Source organism: Cygnus atratus, chromosome 20 (assembly GCF_013377495.2).
Source record: "Cygnus atratus isolate AKBS03 ecotype Queensland, Australia chromosome 20, CAtr_DNAZoo_HiC_assembly, whole genome shotgun sequence".
Taxonomy (NCBI): Eukaryota; Metazoa; Chordata; class Aves; order Anseriformes; family Anatidae; genus Cygnus; species Cygnus atratus.
The window spans coordinates 2,085,114-2,104,532 of NC_066381.1; the positions used below are offsets into that span (position 1 = coordinate 2,085,114).

The 19,419-nt window shown below is 42.4% G+C and overlaps 1 protein-coding gene across 4 annotated transcripts in view; it reads right to left on the reverse strand.

The window, feature by feature from the left end:
• The window catches only part of AUTS2 (activator of transcription and developmental regulator AUTS2), a 762,050-nt gene that overhangs the window by 425,002 nt on the left and 317,629 nt on the right, over positions 1–19,419 (reverse strand). For all 4 annotated transcript variants that reach the window (XM_035559290.2, XM_035559288.2, XM_035559289.2 and 1 more), the window contains exon 3: positions 866–967. In XM_035559290.2, the coding sequence (XP_035415183.1) occupies positions 866–967 (102 nt within the window). The remainder of the gene's footprint in view (positions 1–865; positions 968–19,419) is intronic.

A 19,419-nucleotide genomic window follows, 5' to 3' on the forward strand; every position in this document is an offset into this window, starting at 1 on the left:
CTACATGGACATGCTATCGATAAAATCCCCATTTCCAAAATGTGGGTTAGTTAAAAGTAGGGCCAGATTGCTGGCTGATACAAATTAGTCTGACTGATGTAGCTATGCTTTTACCAGAAAAGGATCTGACCTACGAAATCCCCACTTTAGATACTCATACTCTTTTGGGACAGGGGCTGTCGTTATTTTCTGTGCTGTAAAACACTGCAGCACAGAGGACCCAGAGCCATGATTAAAACACTCAAGGATTGTGATGGTACACATAATAAATAATAATCTAATTGCAGCAACAGATAGATATCTGTATTTATTCATATGTCAGAATAGCTCGTGTCATTCAGTGAATGCTCCGCATGCTTCACTAGAGAAAAACATTCTCTGCAGAGCTGCCATCTTAGGACCTTCCAGAGTTTACGTAGAGCAATAAAGGCAGAGCTTATGCTATTGTTGGCCATGTTATATCAGTTCATTAGATATAAGTTATCTGAGTCTCTAGACACCCTAATACTTTCCATAAAGACAGCATTTACCCCAAAGAGAAATATATTCTTTTCCTTCCCCTTCTGGGGGAGAAAAGAGGCCATCTCACTTCTCAACTACGTAGAGCATTTAAACTTCATTAAATGGCCTTCAACTATTTCAAAATGAATGAGCATTTTCACACAGCTGGACATCGTACCAAACTACGAATTTTACTGAACTGAGGCAGGAGATTTCAGTTACTTCTTCCCCTTTCACCCCTGAGAGGGAAGGGGATTTTAGCAACAAACCATCCCAGAGACTAAATCCTGTTACAATTTATGCCCCTCAGAAAACTACACCAGGGTTAATCAGAACAGTATTTGGCTGCAGGAGCTTTACTTACGTCACTGAGTCTTTCCCGAGAGCTACTTCGATGGAAACCTTTCGATTCCCCACTGGCGCTTTCACTGTCGCTGTCTCGGCAACTGTTTTGACCTGGCTTGAGCTGTAAGAAAGATAAAAAAAAAAAACAGAGAAAGCAAGAGTTTAGCCTTGTTGAGTTTAAGTCCCCTTGTCTATTGCTCTTCTTTAACCCAGGCCCATAGCTACACAAAGCAGCATTTACATGGCACTCGCAGGGCTGCCACTGGCACCTTGCGGCCTCGGTGCCAAGGCAGGACCTCAGGGAGACCACGAAGGCTGAGAGCAGAGCAAGCTCACGGGCACACAGCTCATGAGCGGGCCAGGGGAGAGAGAGGCAACATTCACATCCCAAGGAGACCACAGTTGAAGACCTTCATTTTGGGAACTTTTACACTTCTCAATTTATTCTTACCAAGTTACCATCACAACAAAGCACGTGTGGGATCAATCCCTTCCTTATCACAGTGTAGGAATATTGAGGGTTTAAGATCAATGGAAATCTTCCGAGACAAGAGAACAGCCAGTGCTGGACTAGCCCCTAACATTGTCTGGTACCGTAACAACTTCCTGGCTAACCTCTGTGTTCATAAAACATCACCATCTATTTATCACGTAATGAGGTTTTTTGCCTTTCAAACACTTTTAATGAACTTTACTGGCATGGTGATAAATAAGGACAAGAAATATATAAACTATATTTTCAGGAGAATTGAGAACATCTGTGTAAGCTTTCCCTCACACTGCAGGCTGTGCAGGCCAACATGTTAGAACAGCAGCGCACCGTTCATTCACTGTAACATCTAGCACATACGTACATTATACACAAGCCCACAAGCACATACACATATACACAACAAGAAGAAGTTATGAACTACATCTACTGCAATGCTGAAACTGTATATATTTCTTTTAACATAACTTTCCCTATATTTTGCTTCAATATATTAAAATATGGCTTAAGCTTTGTTGACACCTTGTTGAGTTTCCGTGAAAACTGTTTACTCCAGGTGTTAACACTGACAAAAAGTCAATTTTAGAAATTTAGGTTTAAAATCATAAATAAATACTGGCTGCAGAGACAGATGCAGAGAAAATACCTGGTGACGTACCTAATGAAGTATTTTATGAGACACCTAGCACACTTACCAACATTCTTAAAGCAAATACCAAAGAACTCCCATAACTTATCCCAACTGCTAATAAATTCATAGTAATTTCTATTTGACTGCAAATAAATAGGAAATCACACTCATCTCCATTTCATGACTGGCGAGCAAAAGTTCCTTCTCCACAAACTCTCTCCACCATCTTTTTCCCCTTCCTTCTCTCTCTTATCATTTTATTCCAGTTTACCCAAAAACATGCTGCACAAGCACACAACAATTGACATGCATTCTCTTTTATAGGCACAAGATGCGCACTTCTATTCAATATAGCCCAGACACATATTCACAACTGCATACACGCTGCTCCTCTCTCCCAGGTGCACTACAGGAATGCACAAAGAACCCTCAACCCCACGGTTATTATCGATTTCTCCCTTCCACTGCAGTCAGCTGGGCAAGAGCAAACTGCACGTGCATATTTGGGATGTGCACTGCTTCACCTTCATCCCTTAGTCCCCGTTTTGGTAAGGAAAAAAACAACAAAATAAAAACAATAGGCAAAGGTTCAACAAGTATAGTTGATTGATATTCTTTTATATTACTTATTCCAATAGGTTTCATTCATTAAACTAAGACCCACGTGGCATTAGTGCACCAACTCTTTCCTGGTACTCTTTGTGCCCTGGTTGCTCGACGCCACAGAAAACAACTGGTTGTCCTTTGGGGTTTCCACTCCCAGGCCTGTGGCATCTCCTCCACCACAGGTGTGATGACAGCAAGAACAGGATGATATTCCCTTGACATTGTCCCAGCAAGAGGAAATCCCGTTACTTGAAAGATAAGCCGGTGGGCACTGAAGAGCAGCAAAGCTCAGATGGGAGCAGGAAAGCCACAACAGATGCTCAAAAGAGCGGAGAAGCTGCAGGAAACCCAGGAAAACCACCCAAACCCTATACCTCCTCCGTCAGGAGTGAGAAGGTCAAATGTTTGGCAGACATCTATACTGGGTAAAAAAGGCAGTTCTGTGTGTTCCCTATCAGTCAAAAAAAAATGAAGAAGAAAAAATACATAAAACTAAGAAACTAAGGGCTTAGACAAACAACTGAGTTGTAATGCATGAGCACAACTGAAAAAAAAAAAGCACAGGTATACTCTCAACTTAAAAAAAAATGTGACATAAGAACTATAAGAACTAGAGCTATTTATCAAACACAATTTCATAAATAAACTAAATATTCCACAGCTCAGCCAGAAAATCTCAAGTAAAAAGATTTTTATTTCAAATAGAACGGTTTATCAGACAGATGTAATGGATTTAGGTAAGATTTTTTGGAGGTGGAGGGGAGGATAACATATTCAGGAAGTCTAATACTTCATATGTAACTCGCAGATTTTATCTAGGACCACTGTGTACCGTAATTTTATGGTCCCAGATTTAAAATTCAACCACCCAAAGGAAAATGGATCAAATTTCCCTGACTCAGTCTTTTGTCAACAAGCACACAGTGATGGAAAAACTGTTACTGTAACTGGGGTCTGAATAATTTTTTGCAGTCTCAATTTTTTTATTTTTTTTAGACCTTCAATTTATTTTGTGCAAAATTGTCATGCATTAGGGTTTTTTGTTTGTTTTACACTAATCGTAATAACTCATTTTTATACTTCTGACATTGTAAATTCTAGCTATTTACGGAGAAGAGGAGAGGAGAGGAGAGGAGAGGAGAGGAGAGGAGAGGAGAGGAGAGGAGAGGAGAGGAGAGGAGAGGAGAGGAGAGGAGAGGAGAGGAGAGGAGAGGAGAGGAGAGGAGAGGAGAGGAGAGGAGAGGAGAGGAGAGGAGAGGAGAGGAGAGGAGAGAAGAGAAGAGAAGAGAAGAGAAGAGAAGAGAAGAGAAGAGAAGAGAAGAGAAGAGAAGAGAAGAGAAGAGAAGAGAAACCCAGAGGTGCTATTCTTCTGGACACAATTTACAAAGAATAAGAGAATATGACTGAGATATCCAAGTTTCAAACTCTGTAGGAACAAAGTTAACTGCATAGACCAGACAGAAAACTCAGAAGTAAGTCCAAGTTCAGATTTATAAGCTTTCCATATTTTCCTGTCTTTTTTTCCTGAGTTGCTCCATACGCCAAACTGTTGAGGGTTTACATTTTATTCCAAAACCCATCAATCTGTGCTAAATTTAAAAGAAAAAATAAAAGGAAATAAAAAAAGAGAGCATGGAAATGTGCCCATTGTCTTCTTGAAGAACTTAAAGTTACACACAAACGCACATGAGAACACTTAATGTGGAAAGGCAATGGTTCATTTCAGTCTACTCACACACATTCAACCACTTGAAGTGATGCTGGAATAACACAGCACTGCTAAAAAAGGTCTGCAAATAAGAGACTGGATTTTCAGTTACATTGCAGGCACTTGATGCATTGCTCTGCAGCACACAGGATCCCTAAAAGGAGCTTCCCCGAGAAAACGCAAATTTTCCTGCTTGGAAGATATTTGAAGTGCTACATTCACAACTCTTCCTCCTATATCATTCTCGTCAGGGTGTCCCGTGAAAAAAGCAAAGCCAGCAGGGTCTCCCATGATGTCCACACAAGCACCTCCTGAGGACTCTCCCACGTTAACACAGACGTTGCTCTTCCATATTTGCACTGAGCCAAGAACAAAGGACAGCAAAAAGCAAGTTTGGCTCCATGTTTTCAGTGGGAATGAATTTATCCACACATTAGGATCTCACATGAGTCTCATGAAGAGAAAATAGAGGATTTCTAGATCTAAAACCCTGAACACACAGGGCACTGCTGGCTCGCAAAGAACTTGCACAGCCACAAGGTCTCCTCGAGCACAGAAGACGGTTACAGGCAGCAAAGTGAGAACCAATAACCTGAGCCCGCTTGCCCACGCTGTAAGGCACAGGGCCAGGACCCACATCTTCACAACTTTTCCAGGATTTTTTGGAAATTCTCAGCATCATCACATCGTATTGCTGGAAAGCTTTTACCTTACTAAAGAACCTATTAGTTTGTAATGCCTTTAAGTCTGCTGGAGGATACTGAAAGTCAAGCATAACTGGATAACCATTCTTTTTTCTATTAAAAGTAAGAAAGGTAAAGGGAAAAAAAAAAAAAAGACGTGGAAGGATGGCTGCTGGCTGAATTGCAGGGCTGGAACTCAGCAGCAGGTTTTATTTCTGAATCCATCTCCCCACACCTGAGGCCCTCTCTAGAAAGTTAAAATAATTGTATGTCTTCCCTACTCTCCCAAACAGGTCCTTTTAGAGTGTTATTTTTTAGCAGGGACAGTTTCCCTGGAGCGGACTGCAGAGTACGCAGCACACAACTGGGCCCAAAGGCACTCACAGCTCTGGGGGATACAACAACCATTTCTAATGGGGAGGGGGCTCCACTGCCAGAGTGCATGCATAGAGGGGGGGAAAAAAAAAACAAACTACCCCCACACACCTGGGGTTTCACTCCTACCTCATGTATGGACACAAGTCTTCTGGAGCCTGGGGGCCAGCAGGGCAGCTGTGAGGAGAGGCTGGGCCTGGCTCCAGCCAGCTCTGAGGCAGCCCCACCACAGCCACAGCCGAGCCAGTCAGCAACACCTGTGGCACCTCTGTGAAAATGTATTTAAGAATGGGCAGAAAACAACACCAAAAAGCTGAGGAGTGTGAGGAAATAAAAGTAAGAGGGAGTCCTGTGAGCACCCAGGTCAGAGCAGGAGGTGCACCAGGACCGAGATTCCACCACAGCCCGGAGAGAGTGGGTGAGGGTGGGGGCCCTGGTGAAGAAACCAGGGCCTGTGGAGAGCCCATGCTGGAGCCGCTTCTTCCTCAAGGAACTGTCGGAAGGACCCACAGGGAAAGCTGTGAGGAACGAGGAGCAGCAGCAAGGAACTGTCGCGGGTTGACCCCAGCCCCCATTCTCCAACCCCTGCACTGCTTGGCGGGGAAAGCCAGGGAAGGAACGTGTTTTAATTGGCTTCCCACTATCCAAATATGTTTTAATTGGCAACACATTGAATTAGTTTTCCTCAAGTCAAGTCTGCTTTGCTTGTGGCAGTCATTGGTCAGTGATGTCCCTGTCTTTATCTTGACCCCCAAGCTCTTGCATCTTCTCCCCCTGCCCTGTTGAGGAGGGGGAGTAGAGCAGTGGGCACGCAGCAGCCCCTAGCCAGGGTTAACGCCGAGCCAGTTTTAATGCCTCCCCACAGCTCGGTCAAGCAGGCAGCTGCTCATGGACCGAATCGAACTGCTGGGCACCTATCACCCTGTGCTGCCCTGCAGAGCGATGCAAAATGGGTACTGAGCTGCAACTGCAGCGAAGGAGGTAACGCCTTTAGAGGGTTGCTGAGATAGCACTGGGATGGGGGAAGATGTATGAAATAGTGACACTGACAGCGACCGCTTGATGAAGGAAAAATAGAGACTATCTCTGGCCTAAAGATCACAAAGAAACTGGCCAGACATTGCTACAGTGATGAATAAATTGAAATAAATGTAAAAACATCAGAATGAAACTGATAAATAAGAGTCTTGTTTCAGGGCATGGAGAGATTTTCAGGTGACTTGAAATCTTATAGAACTGTTTTTCCACCAGGAAAATACTCAGCCCTGTTTGGTGACAGCAAAAGTGTAAACTGAATATGCACCTGTGTCCAGGGGAAGAAGCTCTCTGTTACTCTTCATACTGGCATTCAAAGTCACAGGGTGAAGTAGACCTAAATGTACAGACTTAGGAGTAGGATAGTGGATAGATCTCCAAGAAAAGTGCTATTGTTACTACATTTGTCAGACATTTCTGTGAAATGAGGAAGGGATGGGGGATGTAAGCCATAAAACGCTCCTGAAGATAACCCATAACAACACGGCACTCTGTTGCCTTTTGTCTCAGAACGGAAAAGAATGAAGGACAGAGATAGTCGATCATGTTAAGAGGCATAAGGAGGAACAAAAAGGCAGCTGAGCCCCAAGCTACAGAGAGCATCATCCTCTCAGGACTGCAGCTTGCTTTGCTGGATCCCTAAGCCACTTCAGATAATTCCATAGTAGCGGTGCCTGGTTAGCACATAACAAAAAGCAAAATAAATAAACCTACTGAGAATTTAGCTAAAGCCTTTTTCACAGAGCTTATATATCATGTCAAAAACACCCTAATGTGGCTCTTCTCAGCTTTTTTTTTTTTTTTTAATATATTTTAATTTAAGACCCCATACCATTTGGCAGCAGTAAATCCAAGCTATGGTATAGTTTTGAGGCACCTGAGTTTCCACACCATATGGAATTAAAGGATTATTTCACTACATTATACTTTAAAGTTATGAATGCTAACACTTCTCCGTATTATAGCGCAGCCAGCAAGCTAAGCCTTTACCAGAGCCCTAGAGGAAGAGGACACCTGCTCTCCAAGGGATGGCATAACCCTACTGCAGGAGGGGAATTATGCTTTCAGTTCTGCCTGTCATTCTTTATTTACACAGCTTTTGCAAGAGCAAGGTAGTCCAAAACTGGTCTGATCCATCTCCCACCTGGATGAATATATTTTCTAGCTCAGATCAGCTGGTGAACAGACTTGTCACTTCTCCATTAGCGATGTTTCCTGACTCCAGAAAGCCTCAACAGGAACAGCCCCGTCCCAGACCCACGGCAGAAGTTTGTCCTGACCACACTGACAGCCTACACATACAAGGACATTTCTATCTGCTCCTTCATACACCAAGTTTGCTTGCATTTTGCTCTCTGGGCTTTCCCCAGCAGCCCAGACTCAAGCCAGGCTGTGAACATGCAAATTTTTGTCGCTACTGGGAATCACAGATTTCTCCCCAAGCGCGGCACACGTGGATCTAGGCAGAAGCACCAGCACATCAGGCAGTTGCCCATGGCTGCCTGCTGCTCTGGGTGGCCAAAGGCCAGAGAACAAGAGCCAATTCTGCTGCCTGTGCAGGGTAAGCCGAGCTGCACTCACTATGGTCTTTGTTAGCAGCTTGGACAGTCTCAGCATGATTTATCATGAATCCATCGGTGGTTCTTTAGGGCTTGGAAGAGGAGGAGCCTAGCTTGTGGCACATAAAGCAGGAGGGAGGGTGCTGTGGGGCCGGAGAGGACCTGTGGTTGCAGGGAGCAATGTCACACTGTGCTGGCTGCACTAACCACCTGCTGGGGAGGGAGCCAGAGCAGTGGGCACCGCCAGACACCTGTGTGAGGTTGGGGGTCCAGAAGGGGATGGACTGCTTGCGCCTTGTAGCATCAGATGCCTTTGAAGGTGATGTGTAGCCCGAGCAGAGGGAGCACCTCCAGCACCTTGCTGTGGAGCTGACACATTGACTACCTGATGGGTTTTACCCACTTGTTTATTCCAATGTCAGGGTGACCACACGCTCCAAGGAGACCAGCTTTGATATGCTTTGGGAAGCAAAACCTAACTCCGGTTCCCACTAACCCCCACCCACTCATCAGGGTGGAAAAAGAAGCAGCAAATTAAAATATGTACTGTTGCATTATTTTGCACTCAAACATAGCTTTCACCTCAAAATCTGTTAATTGTTTCATTTCAAAATGGGACAATTCACGTTGAAACATGATTGATTCTAAACTACAAAACAACTGATTATAAAAATCAGAAGTTTAACATCAGTGGATTAAGTTAAATCAGAAGTTTAACATCAGTGGATGAGTTAAACGTTGTTCAGTTGAAGGGTGCTGCTTTTTATATGATATCTAGAATAAAGAAGAAAATGTCTTTAACTTTCCTGGTCTGCTGAGGTTTCACACACAGGTCCCAGCTCCCTGGCTCGCAGCACACAGCCCCACAGGCATGGCAGGAACATTCTCTTTGTGAGTATGGCACAAGCACAGCCTAAGAAGCTGGTCCCTGCCAAACCCACACCCCTGAAGTGCCTTCCATTAGTCAGAAAAGAACAGCAGCAGATTTCATGCAGGACTGAGTATTTGATTACAAAGAAAACACTTTATCAATGACTGCGAACAAATCTGGCTGTATGAAAACAAATAAACGCAGAGCTGCTTAGCAAGAAAAAAAACAATGTAAATCCAGGCTTGTTACTTGTGATTTAAACAATGATTAACAGTTTTCATTTAAATGCTTTCCTTTAAATCTATCTTGCTACTGACACAAGTTAGACTAATACTAGTTACACAGCACTTACATGTCACCCAAAACTTTAAAGGTGGTTTAACATGGCAGCCGTAGGTCTGGAGCAAGACCTCTACACTGCATTTCCAGCAAAGCTATGTTCACTGCCACAACTTCTGTCTGAATAGCTAAACAAAGGAGCAGTACAAGGAAAGCAAATCAGAGGTGAGATAATGAGGAGGAAGAATATTTACAATGCACAAGTTTAGGCAGTAAATATGAAAAAAGAATTCACACCGAGTGTGCACTCTGAACAATATTAACACAAAGACATTTTTCACACCAGGGAAGAAAAATCTTGTTACCTGAGAGATACAATAAAACATTTGGAGAGGCTCTCTGTGCATGTCTTGATATTTAATCTTACAACAACCAATGCACAGCCACCAAGAATCAGGGCCTACATGCCATCGCCCTGGGATATGACATCCTTACCAGAAGATGAAGCTAGTTTATTTTGCATATCTGTGTGGTAAAGGGAGGTAGACCAACAAAGTGAAGATTTTGTCTTTTGTTTCCTTCCTGTCTCTACTGAGAATAGAAAGTGATTTTCCTGTTCAAAAATTCTTTTTAAAAAACCAAGAATAAACACATGTATTTTTCCTATTTCCTGTCGACAACAAATCCAAATCTAATAGAACTTGAGTAAGTAACTATAAACAATTACCTAATTAGCTCTGTGATACAGAACAAGGGTGTCTAACTTACTTATACTAAAGCACTGACAGTCATTTCCTGCTGCCTTTGAGCTGATCCAGAGTCTGCTGCTGCACTTGCTCAATACATCGGAGCAGAGGAACTCATCCCCTGCTACCATGAATGGGGGAGATCCTCATGGAAGAAACAGCTACACCCCACTCCTCCCGGGGAGAATTTGGCTATCTAGCATTGTTATTGCAGAAACACCAAGTGACTGGGATCTGCTCGCAGCAGCAACAGCAGAAGCCACAACGGCTAAGAATAAACAGCATCCTTGCCAGAGCGGGGGTGGGGGATGAAGAGAATGGGCATTTATTTCCAGATCCTCTTCTCCTTCATTATATGCTTGGGCAACCTTAGATATATAGCACACAGAAGGTACCCTGAAGTAGCTCTGTAGCTCTATTTTATCTAAGCTACAAAGGGAATGCAGCCCATCATTTTTTTTCTGTGCTGTTTATGCAGAAATCGAAGATAAATTTGGCATAAACTCATCACACCTCAGAATCATACATACATTATACAACATATAAAGTGTAACAGACTTGCTCTGTTCCCCAGCTCCTGTTAAGAATGGTATGAAACAGCAAGCTGTTGGCAATTGCAACAAATGAAGCGTATTTCTTGCACACTTTAAAAGCTGAATTGCAAAAAAATATAGGCTTCTTCTGACCCTTTGCATTTTGATGGTTGCACAGTGAGAAATACAGCCTTTAAAATTACACCTTGCAAAGCACTCCATTGTACCGATCAATCTCCCCAAGCAGCTTCCATAGCCCAGTCTCGCAGGGTACAAAGAGGAGGATAAAGGATGAGAGCCCAGCCGGTCTGCTCAGAGGCAGCCAAAGCCATGGCCATCGGGGTAGAATCGATTTGTCCTTCTCGATATTTACTCAGTCCCTCTGCTGAGCTCATTTGTATCCCCCCTCGGATTTCCAGGGCTCTCCACTACCTCTGTGTCAGGAAAACATCCCTTTGTACTGCTAAAAACCACCTCTGGAGCACAGCTGCTCTAGTGCCTACTCCTGCCTGCACGGACACCTGTACTCACAGACTGATCCACATATGGCACAAGTCCTACACATTATTCAGCTTAAGCTCCCGTTTTGTATGTCCCACAAGCAGATTTTAGTTCCATGGGCAAAGACATGACCTTTTAACGCAGTTGCCTACCTGGCTTGAGCCCTGGGCATATCCCACCAGGAGCAGTGCACAGAGGTGTTCACTGCAAGGGCATCCACCAGGGGCTGGGGTTTGTGGTTGCCTTTAAGCTTGCTCATATGAAAAACGTAGAGAACCAAGCTGGCAGCTCTACCCCAGCACTGTGGCTGAGAAAAGCCTTTTTCAGAGCTCTTGGCAACCTGAAGGATGACTTTCCAGATCCTTCTTGTTAGACCATTACCACCTCTTGCTTCAGTGGCAGGTCTGGCCTATGGATTTGGGGAGTCTGTCCCACCTCAGCCCTACATCTCTGAGGAGCCCTCATTTCTGTTGTACAGCAAGGACAGGTGAGGTAGGAAAGCAGAGGCAACCACCCTGCCTTCACTCTGAATCTGTGGGAAAGGGAGAGGTAAACAGAAATGCTATCCCATTCTGCCCAAGGCTGCTGACATCCAACTCCGTAAGGACTCTGCTTGGCCTCTGGTTGACTTTGAAATGTATAACCTACTGGAAAAATATCTAAGTATCTAGGAAGATAAAATGAATCACATGATGGAACAAAAAGCAAGCAGGCCAGGTCAACAAGTTTAACAGTACTGCAGCTCCACAAACAGAGCCTGAAAAAGACTGAAATGACACTACTCGCTCACCTGAACTAAGCCACGGCTATCGCCATCCTTTTTTCCCCTCAGTGTAGACCACTCAACTGACACCCAGCTAACGTTACAGAAGCAAATAAATGACTCGAAGGAGGAAATATCAGTATTCATGGATGGACCTCAAGTTGTTTGCTACTGTTTACTTAAAAAGAGCCCTGTTATTTCAAAGTTCGATATAAGCCCAGAATAAATATTTAATAACTTGGTTGCATAAATAATGATTTGAAGGTTGAGCTATCGGCTTAAAAATATAATACTATTTTAAGCCGTTTAACTGGCCAGTCATATAAATTATTCAAGATTTAAAAGTCATGCTGTGGTCTCTGTACAAGGAGAAAACTAGGAAGTTGTAACTATAATGACAAAAGCAGGGCAAGATCAATCAAACCACATGATCTCTAACACAAACAAGCAGCAATTAAGCAGCAATCAAGACCAATATGACTGTGGTTGATGTCCTTTTATGCCAATACTCTCAGCCCAGAGAGCAAAACTTAATAATGTTTTGCAATTTATCAAGGGAACCATAACTCTGCTCTCTGTGACTTGGCCAAGAGGCTATTATGATAGCATTTCTCTATAATTTAATAATGTGATGGAACGGAGAGGGAAGAGTAAAAGCATTTTTGACATATAACTCATGTCTATGCGTATTGTATTTTCTCCTTGCTTGAATGATAGAAGCAAAAGTCATAATAATATACCTCAGTACCAATTTGTTAGCAGGAAAGGGGAGCTGAAGTATCTGGCAAAGAAAATCTATTTGAAGAAGCACAGAAGGGATGGGAATGAACCATCTGAATTCATTAGCAGCTGTCATTGATGTGGAGATGGGTTTAGAGATGAAGAGAAGCTAGTCATCACAAATAACTCAGGAGAAAAGCAAAGGGAGGAACTGTTGTTTAAGTTGTTTAAATCTGGATTAGCTTCTGATAGATGGCAAGCTGCCACTTACAGGAACCTTTGTGTTGTGTGTCCCACCCTCTGTGGAGGGAAGCTCTTTGAACAAAATAAGATATTTCAGCGTTTCAGGCTGCACACAGATTGCCAGTGCTCCTGGGTGCTGCTCTGTAACACTGGTCTGTTTGGCACTAGCAAGTCACAATTTTTCTGTACCCGAGGCTGTAGTTTCACAGCACCTTTTCTGCCCGTCCCTGATGTTACCCATCCGCTACAGGCTGCTTTTCCCCACACCTCTGAGGCTCCCTGGGTCGGGCTTTGCAGTGATCTCAGCCAGGTTAGAAATGACCGGATTATTTTCTTCTTCTTTTCCTGGGTTGCGTCTAGCCCAGGTGAATTCTCTGGTTTGGCACACGGGAGACAAAAATGTTGGGAAGGGGCAGCAGGGACTGCCCTCAGGCACTACCAGGAAAAGAAATGCTGAAGGACCACTTCCTTAAACCAGTTTGACTTCATGACTTAAACCTTGTTTGCTCTAGACACAAGAGCTGCAGCTATTTTGACAAATTCAGAATGCCTTAGAACTCCTAACAATATCAGTTCATTTTTTTGGCTTTGTTTTATATCTACTTTTTTTTTTCTGCTTACCTCTCTTCTCATCCTGAGAAATAACATAAAATATATTGCAGCACTGTGCTTTCACCTTGGACTACTTTTGCCAATTGAAATTATGAGTTCTCATATTGGCAAATGTCAAAAAATCTCCTGGTACATCATGGAGTCCATCCCTTGTCAACAGTGACCAAAGGTGATTTAATGTTTGATAGATCTCATGAGTCAGATGCCTCAGCCAAAGTCCAAAACCAGCTTTGTTTTCCGGAAAATCATTCTGACAGCTAGTGGTATTAGTCCTTCCACTGGCAGCCTCAACAGAAAGGCAAGGAACTGGGGCAAGATCCAGTGCCCACTGAAGTCAAGAGGAACATTTCCACTGATTTAGGGAATGCAGAATCCATTGAAGAGAACTGGGTGTCCACTATGATTACTTCCCAGATAATTTGTCTACCTTATACTGATTAAAAACAATTTAACTTCTCTTTCATATGCTTTAATATCATATTAAACTAACCCACCTTGAAAACATAGTCATATGCTAGGTAAGAAGAACTTTGTTATTCTTTCAAGGCAAGTGAAAAAAAAAACAAACGTATAACACGGGACTACTATCAAATTATGGTTAGCTGAATTAATCCTCATCCTAGCATTTAATAATTTTTAAAGTGCTTATTCAGGAAAAGGTCAAAAATCACTCAGAAAGATATGCTAATGGTTCTCTAAGTAATGTTTAGACACGCTGAATAAATTTTCACACTTAAGTCACATATAGAAAGCATTACAAAATGCATTATAAATTGTGCTCTTCGCAATGGAGAGCTGTGCATGGAACATACATGCTCTGGCCTCCCCACAAGACAGGACTTAAGCACTTGCTTAAATTTATCTCAGCTGAGGAAAAAAAACAACACATCTTTACCATTACACTTGAAATACATCAACTGAATTACGACCTATAAGAAGCCTACTCTTGTTCATCTACATGATTAAAATTAAAAAAGAAAAAAAAAAAAAACTAAAACACACATACACACAAAAAATGTCCCAAAACTGCCAATTCCCCCCAGACTCCATCCTAACAAAATGAAAAATAGTTGTAAATAATTGGAAATGAAGGAAGATAAAGCTCTGCACTGATGGATCTACTGGGAAGCCCTGCCATGCTTTGAAGTATTTGGGCTTTAAAATGACCCACAAGACTTAAAAATTAAGTATCAGCATGTGAAAACGTACCATATTACAGTTTAAATCAACCATTACACAGGCTCAGCAAGCATCAGCACACTCCTTCTATGCACTAAAAAACGTCAGCTTCTCCTTAGTGAACAATAATTTGTGAAATAAAGCAGGCATGCAAAATATGGGTGGCAGGCAACAAATGCAGATATTTTGGGCACCAAGGTGTTTTAAAATTGTTTTTCACTTCTGCATCCAGCATCCACAGAAATCTCAACAGATCAAAGTTTTGCAGACAAGGAAAAAAAGGCCCACAAAATTAATAACTATTTAAGTATTCTGTTTCATCATGATAACAAACAGATGGTTTTAATATTCTAGAGGCTAATTTCTGAACAATTAAAAACACAGCAAGACATTAACATCTAATGAAACATTTTAACTACCAGTATATGCATCTGCCATTAATTTCCACACAGTAAGGTCTTGGTTCTCTTCAATCTGTTCTTTATTAAGGAAAGTTTTTCCACTCTGAATTTAGTGAAGTAGAGAATTAACAACTGTTTTCAATCAGCAATCAGCATGATATTTCGCCAGTGTGCATTGAAACCGTCCACACTATCAGACATAAATTTACTCCTATGATGGCTTTGATCTGCACACCGAGTAGAGATGTTAGAAGGGAATTCATTTTTCTAATTCCATTTTCATTTAGAACATATGAATTAACCCCTCACAGATCCAATGTCTCTTTTTATCTACTTCAGATAAAGAAGGACACCTACTTAAAATGTTATGGCTTACGCATTACTTGCAATCTAGCCAAAAACAAATTCATTTTCTGAAAGCAACAAAACCATTCCCATGCAAACTGTACTGAAATAAAAGTTCTTCAAAGGCAACTAGAGTCTGATATTTATGAGCTTCTAATTTATATTTCCTTTGCTCATTTGTGATAAGAACATAGGGTAGTATTCATCAAAGCTGTACCCATGCAAAAACTAGTTGCTGTAAAAAAGAAAGTCTTTATACCACAGACACCGAGCCATCTAATTCATCTGCTCCCTAATCAGACATGCAGCTTAGAACTACTGATGAATTTTCTGCAGGTCTTCACCAATTTGGCAAATTATGATTTAAATTAAGCCTAGGCAAGTCATTCTCCTTGCTCCCAGGGTATGGCAAAGGGCTGATGTTATTCAATATTTGTTGTCATCACCTAGCTACTGTAGAATGAACCCTGTAAATAAATACCTTAAGGAATAAATTCAAACACTGTCCCTGGTGGACTTGTATAGCTTGCTTGCCTTTCATTAAACATAAGTAGCTCAGCTCAATGTGTGTCTTGGTTTTCAAAAGGGTTAAGTTAGTGAGTAACTCCCAATGATTTTAACAGGAACCACATTCTGTCCAGGTTCCTGTTTTGCTTTTAATCATGTCATTTATGTAAACATTGAATTGCAAGCCTAAGTTAATAAACATCGAAAAAAGCCTTGACTAAACACAGGTTTAGGGAAGGAGTCAACTGCCGGACTCCGTCTCTTGGATTCATTCCGTGGAGTTCAATGGCGACTTCGTGGTGCACGAAGGAATGTCTGAAAGGCATCTACACAGAACAAGGGACCTACGTCCTAGTTACTGCTCCAAGTCAGCAAAAAGGGGCATGAATGTGAGCCTTCTGCCTGCCAGTTGATGCCCTAAGAATGGATGTTTGCTGTTCCAAGACATCTCCCTCCCTCCAACTGAAATAACGCGCTGGGCTCAACGTACTTCCCCCAACAGCTGTGTAGTTCCACGCACACTTCCACAACAGGCCCTCTGCAATAAAAGCACCTCATGTCCTTGTCGAGCCCTACTCTATGCGACTGTACCTGTCTCAAAGGCTCAGCCTGAACAAAGCAGCCTCTGTGTCAGTACTTGATTTTTTCTGTGTTGAAACAGGTTTATTGCAGGTTAAGGGCCAGACCCAGGAAGGCTCAGAACACCCACAAACCCATTTGGAATTCAGGTTTTCAAAACCTGGAACCAGAACAGTAGTTAGGTATGAAAGGACATGAAAGATTAGTCGTTCAGCTCCCAGCGCTGTCATCACGACGAATTTCAAGGATTAGGGCTTGGAGTTCCTGATGTGCCTAGCAGAGGCAGGAGCGTAATGCCACTGGAAGGCAGCGAGCTTTGGCTCGTTTTATATCCACTTTTGGTTTGATGAAATATGGCTGAAGTGGTGTCCCTGGGGAGGCCATATGGGATTTCAAGAGACCTTTCCAGCCAGTCATATCTGGTTCAGAGAAATGTGCGCACTAAAATGAATGTACTGGGAGTTTGCCATGTAACCATTAGCCATACAAGCACCATTAATACACCTCGGAGACGCTGCCTTATTTTTATGTCAGACAGTTTCAGACTAACACTGTACTTAGTGAGGATAGCACAATATTAAAATGTGACTTTCATACTTTTTATGCTCCAAGTGCCTGGATCTACTCCTGGCACGCTACAAAAATAATACTTTTATGATTCAGTTTTTCCATGAAATATTTATAATACAGCTATTGAGTGATGGAAGTGCCAGAATATTACTATTGCTATACTCGAATTCCTGGAGATTGTAAGCTTTTGTTTGGTCTAGCAGCGTGAAGGAAAAGCGTCCTGCTAAACATCTGTCTCTTGCTGGGGAACCACATGGGAAATAAAGACTTTGGGGCAGCATTGCCTGAAGTATTTGAGTACTCATCTTACCTACTGCAGTCTATGAGAGCTCAGGAGACTCAGCATTATAAAATCAAAGAAAAGCAAAGAAAGATGCAGACGCAAGCGATCCCATAGCCCATCCCTCTGGGACCAAGAAGGGCCAACCTGTATCTGCATCGCTGCTGGCACACCGACACAACCCATCCCAAACTGCTGCTAAAGATCCCCAGTGACCTCTACAACTGCTGCAGGTGAATTAGTGCGGTGTTTCACTGCCTTTCCCTGGACAAAGCTATCCTTCACGTCTCAGCCACATCCCCTACCTGCAACAGTAGGTACCTCATCCTATCTATCACACTATCATGAGGTACTACCTCATCCTATCTATCATGGATACATCAAACTGATTTTCCCTTGCTCTTTGCAGCTATCTTGTGTTTGAACATTGTTATCAGTGCCTTCATTTTCTCTTTTAAAAACTAAATTTCCTCAATTCTCTCAAACCTATCTTGAAGACCATGCTTTTAGACTTTCTCTGTGCACTCCACACATTTCTCTCACTGATTATTTCCTATTCTGAAGGAGAGCACCCGCAATATCCATTAAGAATCATATACAAATCATACTGGCATAAATTGCATATTAAATGAAATACATCAGGATGAAATGTGCATTAAAAACTGTGCTCTGTGTTTAGACGACTATTCAGGCGGGCTAACTTTTGGGTGTCTCAAAAGACACCTGAAACGTATCTGAAGTGATCACCTGAAGTGCTCACAACATAAACCTTTTGAATGTATGCCACTCGTTCCCTCCTGGAAGTGCTGTTAACTCATTGTATAAATAATATTAGATCTGTAAAAGATCCTTCCTGAACAAAACACAAATAACTACAGGTAGAGACAAGCTGCTTAGGGAAGAAAGGTTCAGGAAAGGCTTTGTTAAGTTCACTGCAGCTTGATTCAGATCTCTCCTCATTCAAAACCTTACACGAAGCAGGCCTTCTGCTAGATATTAAGACTTTTCAATAGGAACTTTGTTTTGTAATAGCGCTTTTGTAAGCTGGAGTTGCTAGGACAAAGCCTAACTCCTCGTGGTACTTCCAGCTGGAACGCATTTGCTCTAAGAAGCTGTCACTGAAGTGATCTGGAGAAACACTTGAATTCCTTTTAGCAGCTTTCAAAGACCGCTCAGAGATGCCCCCACAGCCCCGTTCTCCTTGCCAGGCCCTCCTTCCTCCCTACTGCACTGAGTTAGAGCAGAGCGCTGGAATAAAACATGGCTTACTCTGCCGTTAAGCGTCCTAGTTAGGCAAGCTGGAACTGGAGATCGTGTGCAGGTTTTTTTTGGCGTTCATAAACCTATTTTACAACAACTAAGATGAGGAATAATGAAGGAGATTCTGCGGCAGGCAGCAGTCTGCCTTAAACAGCTCCACGCGAGGACCGGAGGAAGGAGCGAAGCATGGCAGGAGCCATCGGGGTGGCTGCAAGGTAGAGTTATTATGTTCTTTTTAAGGCCACAGAAATGCCATGCTGTCAACCTCCAGTATCCCACAGCAAACCATGGCAACAGCTGCCTGGCTCTGTAGTAATAAACTGAACCAATTTAATAGCTTTTATTGTTCTGCTGTGATGTTTGAGCGCAACCACTTCTTTCCTCCTAGGACTCCTGAGCCCACAAGGGCAGCAATGAGAGAAGATCTCATTTACCTAAAAGCGCTTATAAATTTTTAATTTGCTTTAACAAGTAAATTAACAAGTCCCTCATTCAGGCAAGTTTTATGGCCTCTTGCCACTTGGGGAGGGCCATAAAAGTTTTATAGATAATCCAGAGCTACTGAGATTGCTCATAATAAATTGTCTGTTTCCTGTTATTTTATCAAACCACTGGGCTTCTAATGACTTAAAGTCACAGCTTCCTTATATCTACGCTTTTTATGAGCCCATATTTATAAACTGTAAAGAATATCTTAAATTATACTGGGCCCCTGCTAATCATTACAAAGCTAGCTTTTTTATTGGAGCCAACCTTTTTACTCACGCCCACCTAATAAATTCTAAGGGATTTAAGGGAAAAGTCTTTTTTTTTGAGATAACGCGCTGATTCCACCTTCTATTTTAAGACATTGCTTTAGCCAAAATTTCATTAACAAATACTTTGAAGTGCCTGGAACTCTCTGCTCTGATTTCTAACAGTTCTTGAAAAACTTCTCAGGATAGCAAGCACTTCAGGCAACTTTATCCAGCCTGGCTCTGGGCTTCAGGCTTGGGAGGAGCCAGCACTTAACTGGAAAAAAACACAATCTCTTTTCAGAGGGAAAATGCTCCCTCTGGTAGGTGCTCACTGTCTACCCCCTCTGGAGCACCACTGAT